Here is a 23,489-nt window from a genome sequence, read left to right as displayed (position 1 = left end):
CACCTGGCCCTGATGGAAAAGATAGTTGTCAGGACATTCTGGCCACAGGCATTCACCACCCAATCAAGAGCAAGTAGTTCTGTATTGCTTGTCTGAAAGCGGGAGGGGCTGTTGATGAAAGCTGGATACACTTTGAGGTTCAGATCAGAAGTAAAATGGAGAATTCATTATTCGGGAGGCCAAGCAAGTTGTTGATAATCGAGTTGATCCGTGTTTGGAGGATGAACATGAATATTTATTTGATTGACAATTGGAGAGCAGCACAGTTATGACTGTCACAGCACTGTGTATATTCAAGGTCATGTAGCCAGCGCTGAATTTTCTGGGCTGCTTAAGAAATGTTCAAGGTAAATTTTAACTATACATAACTTACCTTATGGATCTGATAGCTCAGTGCTCCTCACTGCCTCCCCCGCACCCCCAAAGTCAGTTCCCTCTATACCATGTATCAGTACAGGCTATCTAAAAGAACATTTAGAAGTAAAGTGAAATAGCTGTTGGCATCTGTCCCATTTCCTGTAAGTGATGGGGGTTCCACAAATACTGACATTTACTTGAATTCTGATCATTTTTCCCCCTTGAAATTGGGCCAGATTTATGGCCTGTGTGTAAAAACAACGGAAAAAGTCACCATTCTCAGTTTTTGGGAGTGAATGTTGGGCCATACTGATGTTGCATAACTGTGTGATTAACTATAGCCTGCTTCTTCAAAAACGTATGTTCTAGGATCCAGACAAATGGCTCAACAGTCAGAGCCCTGACTGTTCTTCCAAAGGAACCTGGGTTTGATTTTCAGCACCCAGTTGTACCTAGTTGTAACTCAAGTTCCGGGAGATGTAGCATTGTCTTCCGGCCTCCCCAGGGCACTGCATGCACCTTGTACATAGGTGAGGGTGAAACACCCATACACATAAAATTAAATAACAATTAAAAAAATATGCCCCGTAGGTTCTGTAAATAGAGTGGATATTCTATGTGATTTCACAGGACAGGGAGCTGCCTGGGAGTTCCGTTTATATGGATGGACAGTCAGTCATAGAGGAGACTGAAGCTCCTCCCACATAGGGTCCTACCAAGGCCTTAACACCCTTAGACGGGTTAAGTGGAGCCCGCTTCCTCTGGTCACACCTGTCCCTCCAGTGGCTTCCTCTTTTCTCTTAATGTCTGGGCCCCTTCTCTCCAGTCAGCCAGTCTCAGCACCTCCACATGGGATCTACTCTCAATGTTTCTTAGTGGGCCGTATCCCTCTTCCGAATCGCCTGACAGGTCAAATGTGCCTTCTTGACTCCTTCCCAAACAGAGATACCTTGGGCGCAGGAGAGCATGGAATGAGGTCAAAAGACTCACACTGTCATCTCAGCCCTAGCTGGTGGCTGTGGGCCAGCCACTTAATGCCTCTGAGGATCTGTAAACTCACGAGAAGTGAGTGTTGAAAGCAGCACTCAAGATTTCTTCTTTAAGGACTGTTATGAGGAAGGATCCGTGTGGAAGTGCTCCATAGCGTGGAATTTGCCGTCTCGCTCAGAGCCGTGTCCTCTAACGTGCGTGTGCCTCCTGTGACACAGAGCTGTACAGCATTAGGGTAGCTAATGTGCTGGCTGTAAATCGCTGAACCATGTACATAAACGTCTGGGCTGCTGACTGAGAATTTGGGGCTGTGGTCAGGCCCACATTTATTTATTTGTTTATCTTTTCTTTTTTTTTGATCCAAATAACAAGATACTTGAGGACAAACAAGGTGCTTCCTTTTAAAAGAAATTCTCTTTTCTTCTTAACATTTAATTAACATGATATTCATGCATACTTATAGGTTACAGTGTGGTGATTTTACATTTACACATTTTATAAAATGTATAATGAAAAAATAAATAAAGGTAACTATTTTTTCCAGCCCCTAAACATTTATCATTCCTTTAGATGGGGAACTTTGGGCTCTTCTCTTCTGGTTCTTTATACAATAAATAGTTAATTTTTGTGAGTGATGCTCATTCATCCAGGCTGTAGGATATTAGGACTTAGTCTTAATATCTAAGTGCTCTTTTGTATCCATTACCCACTCCCTGCACTTCTGCCTCTAGTGACCATTGATCATAGTTGCTGCTTCCACAGAATCAGCTTTCTTAATATGATGCCTTTTTACATTAACAGATTTTTTTCATGCATTAAAAAAATATCAAAATTAGTTGCACATTATGCAGCGATGGCCTCACACTAGCCCTGTAAAGTGCAGTGTATTGTACATGAAGACAGACTCTGAAGGGTGGTCCACTGCTAGGAGTCCAGCTAAACAGAATGCTGTCACCTGAAAGACATTTCAGGGCTTGAGCAAAGAGGTGTCTGGAATTCCCATCTGGGGCTTATTAGTGTATGCATGCAGGTGGCTGGCATAGGGCCGGATGTTAGTTCTTAACTTAAGGAAACAAAGTTTTCAGTCCGAAGATGGCCAACTTGTTGCTTTGTCAAGTGGCAGCAGCTGCTTGTCTCCTGCTGTCCCTGGAAAGTCCGTCAGCTGAAGTGGCTTGTCGCTCAGGCTCAGTCTGTCTCTACATGTGTGGTGGGTTGTAAGGAAGCTGGGTAGGCTGCCTCTGTGGGTAGGTACAGCCCATTTGCCCATTTGCTGAAGCTGAGAGTCCAGTGAACATCTTTTGGAAAGATTGGCGCCGCACACTCTGTTTCTGTGAGGACGATAAAGCAAGTATCTCCACTCTGCACACTGTAAAACAGAAGGGTTGCAGCTGGCAGGATTACTTTCTTCTTGGCTCCTTTTCTGAAGGAATTTTTGGAAACTTGTTAGATTTATGAATAGTTGCAGATTACCAGCTTTGGTCTCCAGGGCAAGCAAATGTTCCTTTAAACTTCTTTTTTGTCTTTGAAGATAACAGATTTGTGTTTTCTGGTTCCTTGTAATATACTTTATAGGTGGAGGAAATGAAGTTTATTCTTACATGTTGTCATAACTCAGTATAATGAAATGTTGAAATGATTATTTCATTGGTTATATTGTCTCTTCAAAGTGCCCAACATGTGTTATAGGTCTAGAAAGGAAAACAGGCAAACAGAAGTAAAGGATAAACTTGTATTTGAAATGATATAACTTAGTTGTCTGTCTCAGAAGACATCTGACGTCAAGTTTATCAAAAGTAGAATGTGATAGGGAAGTTCACCACTGGCCTCCGTAGGCTTCATAGAAAAGGGGAGGTCTGAGTGTGGCTTTGAGAAAAGCCAAAAGGAGGATGTAGCTGCAGATTTAAAAAAAAAAAAATGAGGCTAGCAGTAGCTGCCCCCACAGTGTTTCTCTACTGCACAGGGTTCTTGTAAGTAATTTCCAGTGAACGGAAACAAATGTCAAAAGTTTCTGAATGATTACTTTTTAACCCATTCATGTCTGTGAGTGTGTGGGCACATACTCACGAACTTGTTCCCAAGAACAGTTTTCATGCCTGCTTACATTGCTATTGTTTTTACTGGCTGGCACCTTGGCAGTGGAGTCTCACCTGTGTCACTCTGAGGGGTGCAGGTCTGTGGTAGGTAGGGACTGTTGTATTGTATCCTGGGCAGGCGTTCAGGTTTTCAGCCCATGCTGTTGGGAGAAAACAACTTTAACAATTATAAGCACCGCAGCTAGATCTGATGGCTTGACTGGTCAGTGCAGGAACAGAGGAGAAAGGGCCACTCAGGAAATATTTTCACCCGCACCTGGGTTAGAAATAAAGGGAGACAGAGTGGCTAACATGAATGATAACTGCCGTACTTCAGTGCCCTCAGGGGTAGACATGTCTAGGCACATGTAGACACTAAGCAGCCGTCCAAGCAGGCCAGTTGTACACAGTTGGAAACACATGGCCAGCTTAGCAAATGTTGATATAGTAATAACTTTGCACTCCTATGAAGAAATAATGTACTTAAGTTGAAAGATTAAAAAAGGGTTTTGTTTTCTTCTTTATTTACTAATGACATATGCGTACCTCTGAGGTACTGTGTGTATCAGTCAGGGTCCAATCAGGAAGCTGTATGTTAACTTGAATATAAAGGTTTGAACAAAATGTTAGCTAGAAAACACTGTAGTGATTTCTCATTTTTTTTATTTTTAAGAATAGAGGAGCTGTAGAGATGGATCAGAGGTTAAGAACACTAGCTGTTCTTCCAGAATACCTACATTTGATTCCTGACACCCACATGATGGCTCACAACTTTCTATAACTCTAGCTCCAGAAGATCTGACTTCCTCTTCTGGCCTCTCTGGAGGCATATCCTCACACAGACAGACATAGGCTTAAATAAAGATTCTAAAGTCCTTAAATGGAATCCTGCAGTTCCATTTCTGGTTATATAACCAAAATAATCACAAAAGATGTCAGAAATATATTCTTGCATTTATATGCAGAGCAGTAGCCACAGGTGGGAGCAGCTGAAAGTATGTTACAGAGATGATATGGACTCTTACTAGGCCTTTAAAAGGAGATTCGGACACATGCTTTGACATGGATGAAGTTAAGTGAAGAAAGCCAGTCACCAGTTCTAGAAAATACCAGTTCTATATAACCCACTTAGATAAGTGGGCTACTTAGAGTAGCCAAAATCTTAGGGACAGAAATAGCCCATTAAGTAGTTTCCCTGATTTAAAACATTCTGAAGATGTATAGTGATGACAGTCATACAAAAATGTGAATGTACTTAATATTACTAATCTATAAATTTTTAGCAGTTGCAATATAATTTTTATGTCATGTATATTTCACCACAATGATAAACATGGTAAGACAAAACAAAACAAAAAACCCTATGTGTTAAAAAGAAATATTAACCCTGATGGGGACTGGCTCGTCAGAAATACAGGGATTGCTAGTGAAGAAGAAAGAACAACTTCCTTAGCTCTAAATAATGGTTCAGTAGGTGGCAGCCAAGTCGCTACGGTATTTATTGTGCTGGCAGAACATAGTGGACATTCACCCTCCAAGCTGCTGAGGGTAGCTGTTCACAAGGAGTTTTCTCACTTGGGACATTTGCCCATTACCTGAAGGGGACGCCAGAAGGAGCTTCCTGAAGTTGGATAGTGCCAGTCAGTCAAATGTACAACCGGAGCCAGCTGATGACGTGTCTGCACTGAGGAGTTGGATGCCCAAGGCACCCACGATGTGCTTGCTAGTCTTATGTCAACTTGACACAGTAGGGTCATCAGAGAGGAAGGAGCCTCAGCTGAGGAAATGTCTCCATGAGCTCCAGCTGTAAGGCCTTTTCTCAATTAGTGATCAGTGCGGGAGGGCCCAGCCCATGATGGGTGCCGTCATCCCTGAGCTTTTGGTCCTGGTTTCTATAAGATTTAGGCTGAGCAAACCATGGGAAGCTGGCCAGTAACCCGCCCCCCCCCCCCCATGGTCTCTGCATCAGTTCCTGCCTCCAGGTTACTGCCTTGTTTGAATTTCTGCCCTGACTTCTTTCAGTGATGGACTACGATGTGGGAGTGCAAGCCAAACAACCCCCTTTCTCCACAGCTTGCTTTTTGGTTATAACGTTTCACAGTAGAAACCAGATGAAAGTGAGGAAGGGGACACCTTCCTATAACATCTCAGCAGCGCTGGCCACTGAATAAATGCAGAATTCTGTCAGCCACAGGAGGAACACTGGATAAAAGCCCCTGAGTTTTCTTGGTGGAGGTAATGAAGAACAGGCTTAGAAGGTGAGGTGAGAGGGTCTCTCATGAGTCATGTCACAGCTTCTCCAATCATGAGATCAGACAGGGCCCTGCAGCCCTAATTTCCTGTTCTCTGTTCCCATTCACAGAATTCTTGTGTTTATCACATCACTTTTCTTTGGAAAGAAATGATGTCATCGCATGAAAAACAACACAATGTGATATTAACCTGTGAACCAGTTTGAGCACAAAGCTCACACATTGTGCACTGCCTGAGAGGTTAGATGTTATTCTGTTGTCATTCCCCCAATCTAATATGCATGACCCTTCTGACTTCATGGTGGTACCCAGAGTGAACTACCTGGACACCCAGTGTGGGTATCCCAGAGATACAGTTGGGAGCCCTTATCAGCAACTTGAGGCACACAGCTATTACTAATGAGTCTAGGGTGCTGATTTAGTTAGGAAGGCATTAGAGTCACGTGTAAGGTAAAAATTGTATAAACTCCTTATTAATTAACTAGTAACTGTTGTACCAATATTAACTTTGGAGACCTCCTAGGAAGTTACTGAAGGCCGGTAGCCCGCCCCTCGACTTTTCTCAGAGTCACTGAGTGAGTGTTGTTTCTAGCACAAGAACAGGTTGCAGTTTCTTTGGCATCAGCTATTGTTAGCTTTTGGGAAACATTTGCCGTGGGGAGATAGATAGCTTAAAATAACTAGAGGAGATTTTGAATGTTCTCAATACAAAGAAATGAGAAAGAAATGTTGGCAAGGATGGATGGCCCAAGTGTCTTTTGTTGATTAACATAACAATGTACTAAAACATCACAGTGTGTCATATGAAGATGTACAGTCGATATCTGTCAATACTTTTATGGTCCTTTTTTTCATTTTATATTTATTTGGTATGTGTGTGTATTGCACATGGAGGTCAGAGGACAATTTGAGAGAGTCAGTTCTCTCCTTCCACCGTGTCTGCTCCAAGGCAAGCGCCTTTCACTACTGAGCCATCTATCAGGCATGCCCATCAATTTTTTTTTTAAACTACATATTCTTGAATGTATCAGTCACCTTTTGTGTATAAGGGCTACCAAGATCAAAGGCTAGGCCGAGGTGCAGAGAGAGGGTCAGAGGGGAGCAGTGAAGTCTCAGCTTTACACCATCCCATTTTCCAGGATAAAATTATGTTGACAGCTCCTCAGGTGCTACTTCACTATTATTTGCATCTGTCTGAAATGATCACGTATAGCTGAAATTGAAAAAAAAAAAGTGGTGTGTAAGGAGACTTTGCTGTACTCAGTAGTTTAAAAAAATTCAGTGGAAATAGATTTCAGATTGAGAAAGTTAATGATTTATGCTTCGTTCTACAAAATTCATGAGCTTAATATTACATTCTGTAGCATGTACACAGTTCAGGTGGGGAGCTGGTCAGGACATCACCCCACACTCTGACGTGTAACTGACACGTATTTCTATAGCGCTTCTCTACGGACCGGCCAAACACACGGGTTTCAGAACCTGACCTATTCCAGTGGAAAAACTCCTGATCCGTTCCAGAAAAGGAGGCTCTCCCCTCTGCCTGAGCCCTGTTTGGACAAGTTCTGCTTCAGCTCACATTTTACTGCCTGCTGAGTTTGTCTGTCCAGTGTCAGCCTTGGCCACTGTGCCTGGAAAGCCCATTCTATCCCGAAGTTTCTCCACAGCCTTTTCTGTCTCTTAAACCATGGCCACCTGGCAGATGGCCAAAACCCCTAAGATCCTGCCCTTGTGCAAAAGCTGATGTAAAAATCAGATTATGACAACTGGGCATAGATTAAACTGCCAGACAGATCTCAGACTGAGAGTCTGAATTCAAATTTCCACACATGGAGCACGATGTTGAGATTTCACATTTTTCTCTGAAACTTGCAGAAAAACAAAAACAAAACAAGACAACAAAACCGTGTCTCTGCTCAGATGCAGTCATTCGGGGCTCATTACTCAACCTGTCTTGGTGTAGTTCTCCAGCCCCTCAAAGCGAACACAAGGAGGGGAGAAGAGATTATCGCTGGGGGTCCGAGCTGAGCCTCTGGCTTCTGAACGCTTCAGAGTAATCAGTCACAGATGTGTGTGAGCCAGCGGTGCTGGGAGGTTGCATAAGTATCTCAGATTGCATGCAGCTATGGCCAGCCAGCCAGCCAGTGTGAGGGGCTCCTAGTAGGTTGCTCCGAAAGAAAATTCAGTTATAAATCTATGTTTATCTCATCACAAAATTATTTCTTCAGTGTAAGGAAGTAGGGGCAGTTGTTAGAAGGGAAACAACTTTCCAGTTACTGCCCGTAAGCTTGAATTTCAGCTCACTAGGAAGAGGAGCTTTCTAACTAGAGAGAAATGGGTTTGTCTTGTAAGGAAAGTGTATCTGCTAAGAGAGGTGAGGAAGGTGAGGATGCTGCTGCTGACATGTCTGGGGGCCCAAGGAGAGTGCTGGAGTGCTAACAGCTAAGGTCACTTCCAGACTTACGCTCCTGTGGCCGGCTTTGACTGGGGATCACCTGAGTCCAGGCTTGCTGCTCTCACTCCGGCTTGACTCCTTCTCATCAGTCTGTTGAATCCTTTCTGTGACCCCCGGCCATGCTTTGCCGTTTGACCCCATTTACCTGGGCACAGGAAGGACTCCAGCTCTGGTATCTGTCATCCCTGTTCACTGTAGCTGTGCCACTTCAATCTGGGTAGGCACATAGGGTTCCAAGCAGACATTCCTAAACAACCCAAACCTGTCTGGCCTCATTCATGAAAATATGGAGGAAAGAGATAAGGGGCACATTTTAGTTTGTGTACCCGGCCAGCCTCTTAGTTTGTTTTATCACTGTAACTATTAAATAAGTGGCATCATTCCCATTTTACAGATGTGCAAGCAGAAGCTCAATGATATGCCTGTTTTTAGAGGAAAATTTTAAAAACAGTGAATAGAGAAAAACCCTTCTAACCCACAAGCAAGCCTTAACCAGCCTGGGCTCTGCTGTGCTGTCCATAGGAGGGTCAAGAAACACAAACTGAGTCTGGCTCCTCCCTCCCTCCCTCCCTCCCTCCCTCTCTCCCTTCCTTCCTTCCTTCCTTCCTTCCTTCCTTCCTTCCTTCCTTCCTTCCTTCTTTCCTTCCTTCTCTCTCTCTTTCTTTCTTAATTCTGGTTGCTTTATATCCAAGGAAGCTTGTTGAGGGCCCATTTGAATTTTTAATTTAAAAAAAAAGCCAACACATTTGTGGTCTCATGTAGCTGAATAAATAGGGGCTATGAGATTTATAGCTTATTTAAAGCATTGGATGTCAAGAATGGAGTGGCTTTAATTTGAAGCGGTGATCTCAGCATGCGAACAGGGATTAGAGCAGCGTGTGCTGGAGCCACAGCCAGCTGGAAACTCTTCCGTGACCTTCCAGTGTAGCAGCCTTTGAGGTAGTCCTCTGTGGGGGGATGACTGGCTTTTATATGAGCAACTGGATAGAGAAGGAGGGCCCTGAATACAGGAGACGGGAGGGAGGCTCAGCTCCCGCTCACTGTGACCATTGCTTCTTAGGTCAGTGGCTTGACCAGTCACATAGCCTCCTTTCTTTACTTACGCATCTTTCAAATGACCACGGTGATCCCAAGGGGTGACTTCAAACAAATGGTAGTAACAGTCTTCCTCTGCTAGTTTGCCACTGAATGAAGGTCCCCCAGTCTCCAAGCTGAGGCCTTGGCAGATAGATCCCTCCATAGCTATGGTCTTCGGTCCTGTTTAGCAATAAGAAATTTAGAAATTGAGTCTTCACGTAACACTAACCAAATTTCTAGAGAGGTCAACGGAGGCAAGATAGAAAGACAGAGAAAAGTTACAGGGCATGGAAGAGGAGCCCCTCAACTTAGAGTATAATTGAATTCTCTCACCAACCAAAAGTCAAGAGTTCTGGCATAGCTAACAAGATTTGCCATGAAGAGTGCCTACATAGCGACAGTATTCCTTTTTATACACTTCAAGCAAAATGGTAATGAGTCATGTGACCTGGGAATTTAATCCTGCTCCTTTGGGCCTGCGTGATCCGCTGCACCTCAGAGCACATTCCCACAGCATACGGGAAGGAACAACCGGCAGAGGAATGTTTCTTTAAAACCCTGTGAAGAATGTAACTTCTGAAGCCACCAAGTCATAGGTATTGCCTCTCCCTCCCTGGAGAGGCCAGACGGATTTCTTGGGTATATACTCTTCTTCTTCTAAGAACCTCTCAGAGTCTCCCCTAAATTTAGTGGCCACCCTGAAATCATTTTAAAGCTCTTTTTAATGAGCTGCAACACTGCTTCCACAGGGAAAACGTAAGTAAATTACCGATACATATTCCAGAAAAGGGATCACGGATGTGCAAACCCTTCCGAGATTTTCCAATCTGGTCTGTGTTTAGTCATCTACTCAGAGCTTTGAAGCGAGGGCGATTTCTTAGGAGAGAAATAGAAACAAACAATGGAATCCTAGGAACCAAGTGTGCACCAGATGCATAGCTGTCTGCTTGCCAGTGTGCACCTCCACGTCAACGCTTCTTCCTACTCCCTCAGAACTATTTGCTCACGCCCAGAACATCAATGATTATGTAAGAGTTGCTGGAACTGTCACTGAAAAGTCTGAATGGAATTTACCCACAGCGACACGCTCCCAGAGTCTGGTGACCAGTATCCCTTCCTCTTTTCACCTCTCCTCTTCTCAGTTGTCTTCCTTGATTCAGGCACTTCTGTTCCACATCACACTCAAGCTCCCCAACCTCACCTCTCTACTCCTCAGTCAACACAAGAACATATAAGGCCACGAGAAGCACCAGTTTAACCTCCTTGGAAGGTACATAGTTGGCCTCCACAGTAACATGAGTACCTCTCCACATGGAGAGCTAGGACGCTAGGCAGAGACGGCTGTGGAGACATACCCCAGGAAGCATTCCCATGTTTTAGAGGGCCGAGTGTGAATGGTATCTGAGGATGGAAGCTCCTAACCAGATGGGACCAAGAACAAAGACCTTTTCCACATTTCATGAAAGGGTAAAAATCAGTTTTGTGCATAGATCATGGGAGTCTTTGCAGACAGGCAATATAAAAGTTGAGAGAAGCCTCAGAGTCAACAGAGGAAGGTCATTTGAATACTCCGAAAATAGCCATTTTGTCACCTATAATTTTATATGTTCTGATTCAATGTTCTGACACCAGGGAGGAAATTATATCGATAGCATGACCAGAGCTGCTTATGAGGCAGCAGTTGCCAGTGCAGAAGCGGTGGGCAGAGGTACCTGGTTTCCACTGCAGATGACCAGACCCTCCTTGAGTCTGCTGGGGTATGTGATAGTGTGAAATTCCCAAGTAGCCACACCAGCTCTTCCCACTTCTGCCTGCTGGCCTTCTGAGCTGAAAATTCTCCCACCTACCTTATTCTTCAGAGGTACCTGGTCTGAAGTAAGCCAAAGGCCCCAAAGCCCAGGCTGCCGCCACCTCCTCATTTCTTTAAAAAAAAAAAAAAACAAAGCAACAACAGCTTCTTTGGAATATAATTTAAGAGGAGACTTGTCCTGCTTCATGAGATTTAGTTGACTTGCCAAGATTTAGTCCAGTTGGGTTGGCAATAATAAATTTTTTATAGAAGCAGATACCTTGAAAGGAATTATTTAATCTATGGTCCAGAATTATCAAAATTATAAAAGGAAGCTTTAGCTAAACAAGACTCACATATATGTGACTTGAGTCAATGTTGGGTAATGCCTGAATGAATGGGTAAATCATCAGAACCTTTTCAGTGTTTGAATTCTCCCACTCTGGTGCAGACTGAAAAGTTCTGTTATTGCACAGCTGTAGGAATGAAACATAATATTTAAGTATTTCTTTTTCTCAATAGGAAATGTTGCCAATTTAGTTGCTATTCTGTATTAGGTGATCTATAATGGATTGTTAATGTGAATCCTGAGCTTTTTGATTAGATAAGAACATTGTACAGTTTCTTAAACACACAAGAATACAGAGGGGAGTGGGGATCTAGCTCAGCTGGCAGAGTGTTTGCCTAGAATGCATGAAGCGCTGGGTTGGATCTCCAGCCCAACCTAAACTAGACATGGTGGGGCAAGCCTACAATCCCAGCGCATTGCAGGGTGAAAGCAGGAGAACCAGAAGTTTCAAGGTCATCCGTGGTCATATACAAATTCCAGACCAGCCTGGGATCCATGAAACCCCCCCATCTCCAAAAGACAAGCCGTGAATGGGACTCATAGGCAGTAGCAGATCATCAGTCACTCTTTCTAGCCCGAGTCTCCTGGAATAAACGCCTAAGAAAACCAACCCTACCAAGAATTTACCTTGAAGTAGCATAAGGCTGAAAGAGCCCTAGAGAACTGGCTATCTGTTGTCATGATTTTGCAGGTTGGTGGCATGCAGCAGAATAGTTTGCGTGGGGCACAAACTATTGAGGCTTTGAGGCCACGCCAGTGGCTATGACGTGCTTTTTTAAATAAGCTGGACACCCGTTGCTCTTGAACTAGATCAGAGCACTCTTCCCCCAAGGTGACTGCTGGACTGCATTTGAATAAAAGTTCCTCTGGAGGTTTCTTAAGGATCGTGGTGAATGTTCAAAGATCTGCAGGGCTGTTAATGGGATGCTAAATTGATTACCAGGCTGCTGTGGTGGTGTTTAAACTGTTCATTCAGCACTTGTTCTCCTTGGCTAACCTGGGCCGGGCTGAAGGCCTTTTTGTGAACCCATGTAAAAACAAGCAGGGCATTAAGGACTTCTGCTTAACAGACCTTAGGAGGTGTGCGTGCACTCTGTGAAAGGACGTTTAATAAATACTACATAAAGGGGCACTTTCTGAAGGAAAAGAGAATGTCATTCTGATTGGGGCAAATGGATGTGGAAGCTGGGCTGTCTCGATTTGCATATTCACCACCTCACCTTCAAAAGGTGCTGCTTCGCACCAGCCCCATCCACAGAAGGCATCTCATTTGTGTAGCCCTGGAGGTTCCTCAGAGCCTGGGGTGGACATCTGTGGACATCTGGCCTGTGGAGGGGGGAAGGCAAGGCCGGATGCCAAATGCAAGGTGGGGAGAGGCAGATTCTTCGGAAGGACAGGCAGGGAGGGCCCTGTGCTGCTGGCAAGAGAGCGGTTCTTTTGATTCAGAAGCATCCCCAGCCTTAGCTCAGCTTGCATCTGCCCCCATGGGTCTGAGGTTCTAGCGCATGGAGCACAGGCTGCCCATCCCAGCAGCACTAGGACGTGGGGCACAGGGGACCAAGGTAACTATAATTTTCCAAAGGGTGCAGCCTGTTACCCGTTTCCACGCATGCTCAGTTTCTCTAGGCTTACAGCACTGATATATTCCAGATGTTTCTTCCTTCCCTCTGGCTATTATGTCTTGGTTCACCTTTCAATAAAAGTGAGATACAATTCTGATAGAGTCTTAGGCATGTTAGAATCACTCATCAGTAGGAACCGATTTAATATCAGACTATGTAGTACTATGTATAATATCCCTCTTTTGACTGTGAGTAACCTCAATGCTGTTCAAACTAAATGCTGAAATAAAAGGCAAGTGCATCCTTTGTGTAGTGTTTATTTTAATAAGGTGCAATAGTTAGGGGTAACCTATGTGTGGCGCTTATAGTTTCAAATCACTTTGTTTATGATACTTTCTGTAATACCAGACAAATCTGTGAATTATGTATTGCTTTTATCTTCAGTTTAGAGATAAGCAAACGGATGCTTGAGCCCCCTTCCACCCTTTAAGGCCATATAGATAATAAAGAGCAGGGCTAAATCTAAACTCAGACTTAAAAAAAAACCAAAACAAAAAAACCTGGGCACTTTGCATAGACCTTTTGCTAAATTTACCACAGGGTCTGGACTCCCCCGCCCCCCATCCCCATATAAAAATGAGATATAAGGAAAAGGAAGGCAGCTGGAGAATACATTTCTTAAAGAATGTAACTTTTCGCACAATCTCCAGCCAGCTATTTCTTTCCAGTGGGTGTTTTCCTTTCCGTTATGTTACTTGAGGCCCCTCATCCTAGGGTTGGTGCTAAAACGAGACTCAGTAAAATAAATACCTCCCTCAGACAGGTAGGCTGGTGGAAACGGTCTTCCCTGAAGGGTAAACCAGCCCCCCCCAAAGCTAAGACAACTTCTTCTGAGCCAGGTAGGAGCCAGGTGGGGAGGGGTGGGCAGGAAGGCTGCTGTTGTCTAGGCCCTGCCGCCCTTTGCCCTTTTATCTCCCGCCTGTCAGCATTTCCCAAAGCCAAAGAGGCCTTTAGGGCCGGGCAGCTTGGTTGGAGAGAGCCAGCCATGCGTAAGGGGCCTCTGCCTACCCTGCCCTACTTTCCTCAGAGGCCATTCCTGGCACTGGTGAAGTTGTGCTTTGCGAACAGGACCCTTCCCAACGCTCGCACAGCATCTAGACTGACAGTCCGAAAAGCGTTACTCGAGGCATGTAAAAACCCAAGACAAGGGGTGTCAAAAATGTCACTCCCAGATGCAGTGCGCGCTTGCCCCATGCCCTTCTGCCCTGCACCACCGTTCTCTCCAGGGCACCTTTCCTTCCCTGGGCCCCACCTGCCCGGGTCGCCTCCACCCACAGCAGCCCCTTGGGGGGCGGACTCCTGTGGCCCAGCCCCGCGCGATTCGTCACTCCTGCGGAACTTTCCCCTGAAAATCCCTCCCGCAGTCAGCCGCCCGCCCCGGGAGGTTCTGCTCTCAGAGGCTTCCTCCCACCCTGTCCCGCCCGCGCACAGCGCACTCGTCTGGGAGCCTCGCAGCCCCACGTCCATGTCCGCGGCGGTGGCGCCTGCGGCTGTGCACCCCGACAGCATGCTCTCCGAGGCTGAGGAGCCCAAGGAAGGTACGCCAGCCCAGCCGCTGGACTCCGCCAAGTTCAGCGCAGGAATGTGGAGGAAGGCGGGAGCAGTAGCTGATGGGAGCTCCAAGCGAGCGGTGGGGAACTTTGTCTCTTTCCCAGCCTGGCTGGAACTAGAGAGTAGGCAGCCCTGTCCCAGCAAACAGGCAGCTAAGGGGCGAGGGAGCCAGCATCAGACCTAGCCACGCCAGCCCACCAAGGCTGCTTTTCAGATTTCTCTCGGAAGGAGAAGGCTAGCTTTGACTGTTTGGAATACAAAACGCGCCCGGAATGGGCTGCTTGCCTGCCTGGGGACAGCCCAAAGCTGGATTCCCAGGAAGAGTCTAAGTCCGGGTCCCTTTGAAAGGGGGTGTCAGGAATTGGAAGGGACGTTCATTTCCGGCTAAAAGGGGAAACTGAGTGGGGAGAGAAGCCGAAAGATCTTTATTTGGGGAATATGTTAGCCCCCCCCCAGCTCTTCTGCAGTTAGCTTTGCTGGGGACTGAGAGATTTTTTGGGGGGGGGGGTGTGCTTTTGTCGTTTGAAGCAGGAGAGTTTGTCCTTTTCTGTCTTTGCAAAAGCAAGAGTTTCATTTACTCCTAACAGAGCTGGTGACAGGGCTGGAAAAGCTCCAACCAAAACACTATTATAACTGGTGTTAGCTTGGGAGTTTATTTGTGTGTGAGTGTTTGTGCGCTTTGTTCCCTGGAACTTTATGTATACAAAAGTCCACTTGTAAATGGGGGTGGGGGTAGGGGTGGCTGGAGAAAATTAGACCGGTGGGGGTGTTCAAGGTTGTGAAATCTCCCTTTCTTTTCAAGTAGCTTCTTGGGAGACTGCTAAGTTGCATGTCAGTCACAACTCAGGCAGCGGAGGGAGCAAGGAAAGTTCTGCATTTTGCAGTGTGGGCTTTCGGAGTGGCTGGGTACCTAGCTATGTTGTGTGAGAGAAACTGTCAGTTGCTTGTTAAATACAAACACAGGCCAACCAGCATGAAAAGTGACAGCCAGGAGCCCTGCATTTGGGCTCTTCGTGGGCATTTTGGAGCTGGATGTTACCCTATAGCTGCCTCTTACCAACAGAACTCTGTGCTGATAGATGCTTTCTTTTTGTGTTTTGTACCATTTCCACGAAGTCAGAAGTAGTCAAGGGAAACAGGAGCTGATCAGAGAAGCCATTCTTCAACTTTTTGGTAAATTGCATAGCACTTAGATTAGCATTTTCTTCCAGGCCTATTATTCCCTGTCTTTTAGGGAGAGTGAAAAATTGCCAGGTCAACTGTATTATAACTCCCTCTCAGAACCTCCACAGTCTCCCCTCCTTAAGCGAGCTCTGGAAAAGAGTTTGCAGCCAACACTGAAACTGGTGTGTGGTGGAGACCTTTCTCTTGCTCCTGCCTGCCCTTGCCAGCACTGGTGTACCTGACACACAGGCTTTGCCGTCTGCGTCTTAAAGGAAGCCTAGAATGTCTGTCTGTTTTCAATCAATCTGAGCCTCTAGACTTTTAAATTGATAGCAGCCAGGGTAAGATTTTTTTTTTTTAACTAAGTTTGAGGAAAATTGGACTATTACCTTATTGACCAGACTGATTCATTGAAGCTTCTGCTAGGGTGCATGCTAGAGAAAGAGAGAGATTGGTTATGTGTGTGTATATGCCAGGCTAGTTATTTTGTGGGATCTAACCCCTCACTCAGTCTATCACCACTCCAAACCATCTGAACTAAGAGAAAGTTGCCTTTGGATTCTTAGTGTCTAATTTGTTGTAATGGTAGATACGCCTAATTCATCATTCCGAATGCTGGTAAGAGACTAGTTACTTTCCCTGATATCGAATCTGGAAGAACTATCGTCGGATGTAGAAGTCCTTAGAGGCCAGTGTATTTGATCATGGGCATGAATGTGGATGCACATGACTGGGGAGATTGTTCGGCTCGCATAGCTTAGGATGCACTTGACTCTTTGCCAGCAGTAGCCCCCGCCTATAGTCACCTCCTAAAGAAATGCTTTCATTCCTGCCTCCTTGTCAGTAAGTGACTGTGCTTAAAGGGGGGAAAAAGAGAAAAATCCAAGATCCGCTTTATTAAAAGGAAAAAGAGTTTAAGAGAGCTAGACATAAATTGAGTGGGAAGAACTCACTTTATTAAGGAGGAGAATGCCTTTGAAAAGAGGATGTCAACAGTTTCCTGTGGATATGGGCTTCCTGAGGAGACAATTAATCTCCACATATTTGGCATTTAGTTGCTTCCTGTTGAGTACATTGCTTAATTACTAAAGTAGTAAAAATGAATGATAGTTGAGATCACTGCGGATGATTTAGACAGAAGCACTGAAAATTCCAAGACTCCTTTGCCTTGGGAATCAATCTGAATTTTGGTAGTGGGAATGCAAAAGCCCTTATGGCTTTGTGAGGCCTTGGGAGAGAATTGAGGGTTGGCTGGCAAGTGGGTACAGCTCTCCCTGCCATTGCCCACACTAGCCATTTCCATTTGCCACCTTACCTAGGTGGCTCCTGCCTCACCAGTCCTGCTTTTTCCCAGTGTACATGGTGACCACTAGGCAACCTCCTCTTTGCAGACTGGCAGCCGCACCTTCAGCCGCACTCACTGTCACCCTCTAGCCTTGGAGCAGGTGTCTCTGCTCGTCCAGAGTGACGACCTTTCATCTGACTGCTCCCATGCCGTCTTTCCTAGCTTCTTCCCCCATTCTTAGATGAGTTCACACTCCCCATTCCAGGGTGCTAGTATTTGCCACTTTTCTTTTCTGCCTTAATACCATTTTCTTTATCTGAACCCTTTTCTCAGCCAGCTCTTCGGAGAAGCCTTTTCTGAACCAACCATTCCCCATTCTGAACCAGGACATTTCCCTCCCCACCCAGATGACTTCTCTTAGAATACCTGCCCCTTTCCTGGCTGATACATACCACACTGGGTAATCTTTTCTTTCTAGGCTACAGGCTCCTGAGCAAAGGTGTCTTTCTTATTCTCTACTTCTGTCTCCATACCATAGAATAAGCAGAAGACTTGTTTATAAAGCTTCTTATTCTAATCACTTTGTCCAATTTTAGGCATTACTTATCCATCCTTTAAAGGGAAAGTTTCTTTAAAAAATACTTCCTGGTTGTTTGTATTTTCAAGACATCTCCTGGCTATGTAGCCTAGGCAAGCCCTGAACTCCTGTCTCAGCCTCCCGAGTACTGGCATTACAGGTACATTCCAACACACCTGGCCATTAAATATGCTTTCCCTGGTACCTTATCTTACTGAAATCTGGTTGCTTTTGTGTCTTGTTTTGTGGAATTTTTTTTCTTTTGTCTTCTTGGTTCATCATCCCACAAATTTGTCAAAATCATTAGTAACTCTCTACTCATTCTTTTATCCTTTAAAAAAAAGCTGCTAAACAATAAATTTAAAGGCCAGTCAGATGGATCAGCCAATAAAGCTGAATGGCCTGAGTTCAATCCCTGAAACTTCCATGGGGAAAGAGAGAACCAATCCCTACAAGTTGCCCTTTGACCTCCACAACCTCTATCCACCTTCCATGGCACATGTGTACACACACACACACACACAGATATCTCATAGAACACGTGATTGAAGCCACCACTACCACCAAGAAAATAACAACAGTGTTAGTACCAGGAACCAGCGTCTTTCCTGGTTCCTCTGATATTACCATCCCTTTATTTTCTAGCGCTTTCATCATGCCTGCTGTATCTCCATGGTCAACTCCTCGAAGAACCACCTGTCTGTCAAGCTTCCGTGTAGACGATAGCTTTGAACAGGAACCTTCAATTCAATAAGTCTAACACGACCACACTCCTTCTGCCAGTGCAGAGCTGATCTCTCTACTGTGTTTCTACTGAATGCTACACCCCTCTTTTTGTGCTCTATTATAGTAATCACTCCATCACTAGAATTCCAGTGGCAAAAGGGCAACATAGTTTCTATTATTGTAAACAAAATAATTGTTGGAAATTTTGAATAATAAATTCATTGTTAGTTTGTCACTATAACAAAATACCTGAGGTAATTAATTTATATGGGAACTTTTTTTTTGGTTACTGTTTGTTTATTGAAATAGGGTTTTACTATGTAGCCCTTTCTAGGCCTTAAATTCACTATGTGTGCCCCTGGGGGCCTTAAATCACTATCCTGTACCAGCTTCCTGGGTGCCAGGATTCCAGGAATGCACTTCTCTGGCTGAAGGGTTTATTTTTGACTCACAGTGTTAGAGGTTTCAGGGCCTGATTGATGGGCTTCTTGCCTTGGGTCTGTACTGATGGTGGTTTATCATGAGGAAGGAAAACCATTAATGTGATGGCCAGGAAGCTAAAGAGAGCAAGGGCAAGCTTGCTCTCCCCACCATGGGACCCTCCAGTTACTGGAAAACCCCACCATCTTCTAATTTTGCTATTGAGGACCTTTAAACCTAAGCCTGTAGGGGACCTTTGAGATCAAATCCACAGCGCCCACTAACAGGCTGGAAACCAGGCTCTCAGGAATGTATTAGGCAGCACAGTCAGATACCAAAGAACCGTCTGCTTAGGTTGCCACCACTGCGGTCGCCACCTCTGACTGTTCCAGGTTTCTGTTACCGAGTACTTGGTCATCCTCAGCCTTCAGTCTCCCAGATATTAGCATCTGCTTGGTCTAGGCTGGCTCTGCCCTTGCTGCTATGGGAGAGAGTACTTCTGATTCCAGTAATGGTTGTGGGAAGTGCCAGTTTGGCTTCTTCGGTTGTGTAAAGGAAGGCTTCTCCCCAATGGGAAGTTGTTATTTGCCTTCCTCAGCCACAGCACTCTACCCCACCACTTGCCCAGCAGCAGTCTGCTCGGCTACTTCCTCATTCCTCTCAACAACCCTGTTTCCTTGCTTGCGATCTCTCTCTGCCTCGTGGGTTCTGTCTCCATGTACGTACACACACCCATTTTGCAGAAGATGCTCCTCCAGGCTGTTCCCTAGCATCCTTCACTTCTGTTTTCACCCTGCGTCACAGTGATTAGTTCCATATGCCTGTACTTTATTTCGAAGTTTTTGACAACAACTTAAACATTTTTTTTTTCCTGAGCTGCCTATACCAAATGGAGATCATGTCATATGGGAGGAGCTAGTGATACTTTATTAAAGAATACATTTTAAATGGAGATATGCGCTGTAGCAGAATCCTGGAGAGCATTGCTCAGAAGCTGCCCAACTGAAATACAAACAGTGCCCTCCAAGCCCAGAGGACAGGCCTATTTGATTTTCTTAAATTTTTAACTCAACTCCTCTGAATAGCGCAGGCAAAACAAGCATGTGCCTTCGTCTCTGGGGTCAGGGCCCAAGTAGCTTGGCAGCCTCATGAGTTCCCTTGAACACAGAAGAAGCAGTATTGAAACTAGAATATACTGAGTTCTTCCCTCTACTAGAGACAGTGCTGAGCATACTTCTCATTTCATAGTTGTGCAATGATCCTTGGTGCCCATCCCAGTTGACAGTTGAGCAGATTCAGTTCAAGGCATAAACACTGGACCTGAAGCTAGGAAAAGTAAAAGCAGAATCTGAACAGAGGCGAACTATGTGTAGAATGAGTTCTTTCAACCCTGTTCCTCCTCCCCCCGCCCCATGTAAAACCTCCAGTAATGTCTAATCCTGCCCTCACCAGTCCTCACATAAGGTTGGGGTGCAGGAAGTCTCCTCATCCTGTGTCTGTAGGAGCCCGGGAGAAAGAGGCTCTGGCTCACTCTTCTGCCTCTTGCCAGGGGGCAGTTGCCCAGGAACTCTCAAGGGCCTTTGTCCAGCCCAAGTGCAGGAGATCTGGAAGCCAGCACAGCTGGGTAGCAGGTGTGTGCATCCGACAAACAGAGAGGCACCCTAGTACCTCTGGAGCCGTTCGGTGTTATTAATTCTAGTCACTGCCAGGCTGGAGAACCCTGGAACTTATTCCTTCTGTGTAATGTGTTTGTGTACCTGACCATGTGAGAGCATGTGGTATTTGACTTTCTGTGTCTGGCTTATTTCACCGAATACAATAAGGCTGAGTCACGTTGCCACAAATGATAGGAATCCATTTCTTTTTATGGCTGAAAGGTAATCCATTTTGTACCCATATCACATTTTTTTTAAAAAAAAATCTATTTGTCAGTGAACACCGGTGTAGTTTCATATCTTGGTTATTATAAAGTGCCCTGTTAAATATGGGCATGCAGGTACTTTGGCATTCTGATTTTATTTCTTTTGGATAGACACCCAATAAGTGGGATTGCTGGATGGTGTGATAATTCTGTTCCTGTTGCTGTTTGTTTGTTTACGAGGAACTTCTGTACTGTTTTCTGTAATGATTTAATTTTTCTATATTGATCTATATTTCTACCAATAATGTGTAAGAATTCCTTTTTTCCCCAAAATACATGCTAGCATGTTTGCTTGTTTGTTTTTCTTTGGGTGACAGCCACAGTAACTGAGGTGATGGCTTATCACTGCAGTTTCCAGTTCCCCTGATGACAAGTGTTGAACAAATACTTCTCAGGTATCGGTTGGTTGGTTGTGTTGGTTTGGGAAACACACATTTAGACAGTTCTTCCAGGTTTTAGTTGGGTGACTTGCAAGTTTCTGCCATTGAGACACTTGACTCATGTGCCTACAGTCATCTGTCCCTTGTCGGGTGAATGGTTTGCAGGTATTTTCTATTTCGTAGGTTATTCCTTTATGTGTTCCTTTGCCCCACAGAAGCCCTTCCTGTTTTGTATAATCCATTTGTTTGTTTTTACTTTAGTTTCCTGTGTTTTTGGTCTTCTCCCCCTTCAAAAAAATTTTTTTTTCCGTTTTATTATCTTTTATTTTCATCTAGATGTTCCATAGTTTTTCTGGGCTAGTAATTATTACCGGGGAGAAAGGTTCAGTTCTTTCCTTGTGTTGACCTACTACAGAACTCTTCTGTGGTAATGGACCCTGTGTGTGTTTGTTTGGACTGTCTCATTCACACAGGGTGTGCGCTTCCGTGTTCTTATTCGCAGCCTTGCCAGGTGCCTCCCGCACATCTCTTCTGCACAGCCCTTGCTTGGCCGAATGAGTACTGAGGCGAACCAGGCAGTGATGAAGGCTGGCTGTGAGGCAACACCTGGTACGTGGTTTGCCTGACTGTGATGTCATACATAATGTAAAGGGCGTAGCACGCCCTCTCCGAGGCCAGACTTTGACATGATTATCTGTTTCCGTTTGTGTGGTCATTATCCTGAGAGTGCAATGTGCTGACAAGGACTAAAAGTACAAAACCCATTTTGAGGTATGGCGTACTCTTTCCTTCACAGTGAGCCACTTGCTGGCCTTGCACTACCTGGTACCCCAACTCTAAAAGCTGAAATATAGTTGAGGCTCCCCGTACAAGCCTCTGAAAATGTGACCAGGCTGACTATGCATCATACCTTTGTTGTTCTTGAGTTATGATGCTGCTGAACTGTCAGGGGAGCATGGATGATCAAATTCCCTGCTTCTGGCTATTAGTAATCCAGCAAGTAGCCAAAGGTGGGTGGAAGAGAACAGCAGCCAGAAAAAATCTCAGGATCCGGTGATCTCATCTCAACATGATATACAAGTCAAACATTTGCCACAACCTTTTATTTGTAGACATTCCTGTAATTTTGAGAATGACACTACAACTCGGAAATTATGGAAACAAGCATGGTACACGCTGGTCTTCGTGTAGAAGGTTGTTCCCAAAATAATTCTGCAAATGACTTAGGATGAAATGAAGTCTTGTTTCATGCCTGTAATGTTTAGGAAAGGTCTGTCTAGCAAATGTTTTGTTATTGAAACAATCCTTACTGTAAAGTGTATATAGAAGCACCATGATTGAGGATTAGAAGTAGCATCACATTCTAGATCCTTTTATTTAAACTTTTCATCTTGGAGATGAGGCACCAAGACGCCTACCGGGCTTCTTCCCCTCTTCTGGCATGTTTTGCAAGTGAGGGTGTTTGCAAACATAGGCCCTCTGGCTTTAGGCCATGAGATCTCCTTAAAACAAGAGGCACCTAATCCGTTTGTGTAGGTGTCGTTCACTACCTTTTGGAGAAGCTTAAAAACAAATATGGAATATTTGAACAAATGAAGTGTTCCTGTTCAACCTTCTCCAGTGAGAATAAAAGATAAGGCACTGTGAAGCACTGTTTAGCCCTGCAAACAGATCCTGTGAGATCCCTGGTTTTGAAAGCGACAGGCCAAAGGAGAGGCTTACCCAGTGGGTGCGCTTGTTTTCATTCCTTTAAGGATATCATTTAAGAACAATTAGTTATTGGGAGTGCTGGCTGGGTGGGGAGCTCCTCAGGAGAATGCGCTGTGTGTGTATGGGTGGGGAAGGAATCAGCACCTGACATGGAACATGCCATTGCAGGAAGAGACCCATCCCACAGCCTCACCTACCCTGGAGCCTGCAAGCCTGGTGCATTCTGGGAGTCAGAACATTTGTTTTCAGGAAGTGCTTGAGGGGCCGTAGCCCATTGTTTTTCACAGCCCCTGACAATGACTATGACAGTGTTAAGTTTTATGAAAGTGTTAAGTTTTGTTTACCAACAATGAAGTGTTAGCTGTAGGGATGAAGTGTTCTTGTGATCTGGGAATCAGTGACACCGCAAAGCCTAGGCTATCAGACTTGGAACTCTACCGCCATGTTCGTGGTTTTTAAGATGGTAACTGCACTTAGTGCCATACATAGACACAGGAGGGAATGCGTCCTCTAGCTGCATAGTGATAAACAAAGCTTAGCCTCGTAAATACTGAGGAGCAAAGTCATGTGGGGAGATCATTTGCTCTCTGAACTTTGAGAGGAGAGGAAGTGAGTAGAGAAAGGAGAGTTGAGCATGGGTGCAGTTTCTGAGTACAATCATTTTTACAGGGGGCAGAGATGGATGGAAATCTCAGAGAGAATGGGACTTTAGAAGGCAGCAGGGGAGTCCATGGAAGAAATGGCCAGCCGAGTCTGAACTGGTGTTAAGAGAGACTGCTTTGCCTTGGTTAT

General features: G+C 44.9%; 1 protein-coding gene across 5 annotated transcripts in view; it reads left to right on the top strand.

The window, feature by feature from the left end:
* Positions 1–23,489, top strand: part of Tnfaip8 (TNF alpha induced protein 8) — a 115,202-nt gene that overhangs the window by 61,416 nt on the left and 30,297 nt on the right. Inside the window, exons 1-2 of one of the 5 annotated variants that reach the window (XM_060377285.1) lie at positions 13,931–14,501; positions 18,186–20,870. The exons of 3 other annotated variants lie outside the window; for them this stretch is intronic. In XM_060377285.1, coding sequence (XP_060233268.1) covers positions 13,949–14,501; positions 18,186–18,259 — 627 coding nt within the window. In that variant the 5' untranslated portion in view covers positions 13,931–13,948 and the 3' untranslated portion in view covers positions 18,260–20,870. Of the gene's footprint in view, positions 1–13,930; positions 14,502–18,185; positions 20,871–23,489 lie in introns of those variants that run through there. One more of the 5 variants, XM_021653892.2, reaches the window with a different exon arrangement.

Source organism: Meriones unguiculatus, chromosome 2 (genome assembly GCF_030254825.1).
Source record: "Meriones unguiculatus strain TT.TT164.6M chromosome 2, Bangor_MerUng_6.1, whole genome shotgun sequence".
Taxonomy (NCBI): Eukaryota; Metazoa; Chordata; class Mammalia; order Rodentia; family Muridae; genus Meriones; species Meriones unguiculatus.
Note: the sequence above shows the minus strand (reverse complement) of the source record. Positions and strands in the feature narration are given on the sequence as shown.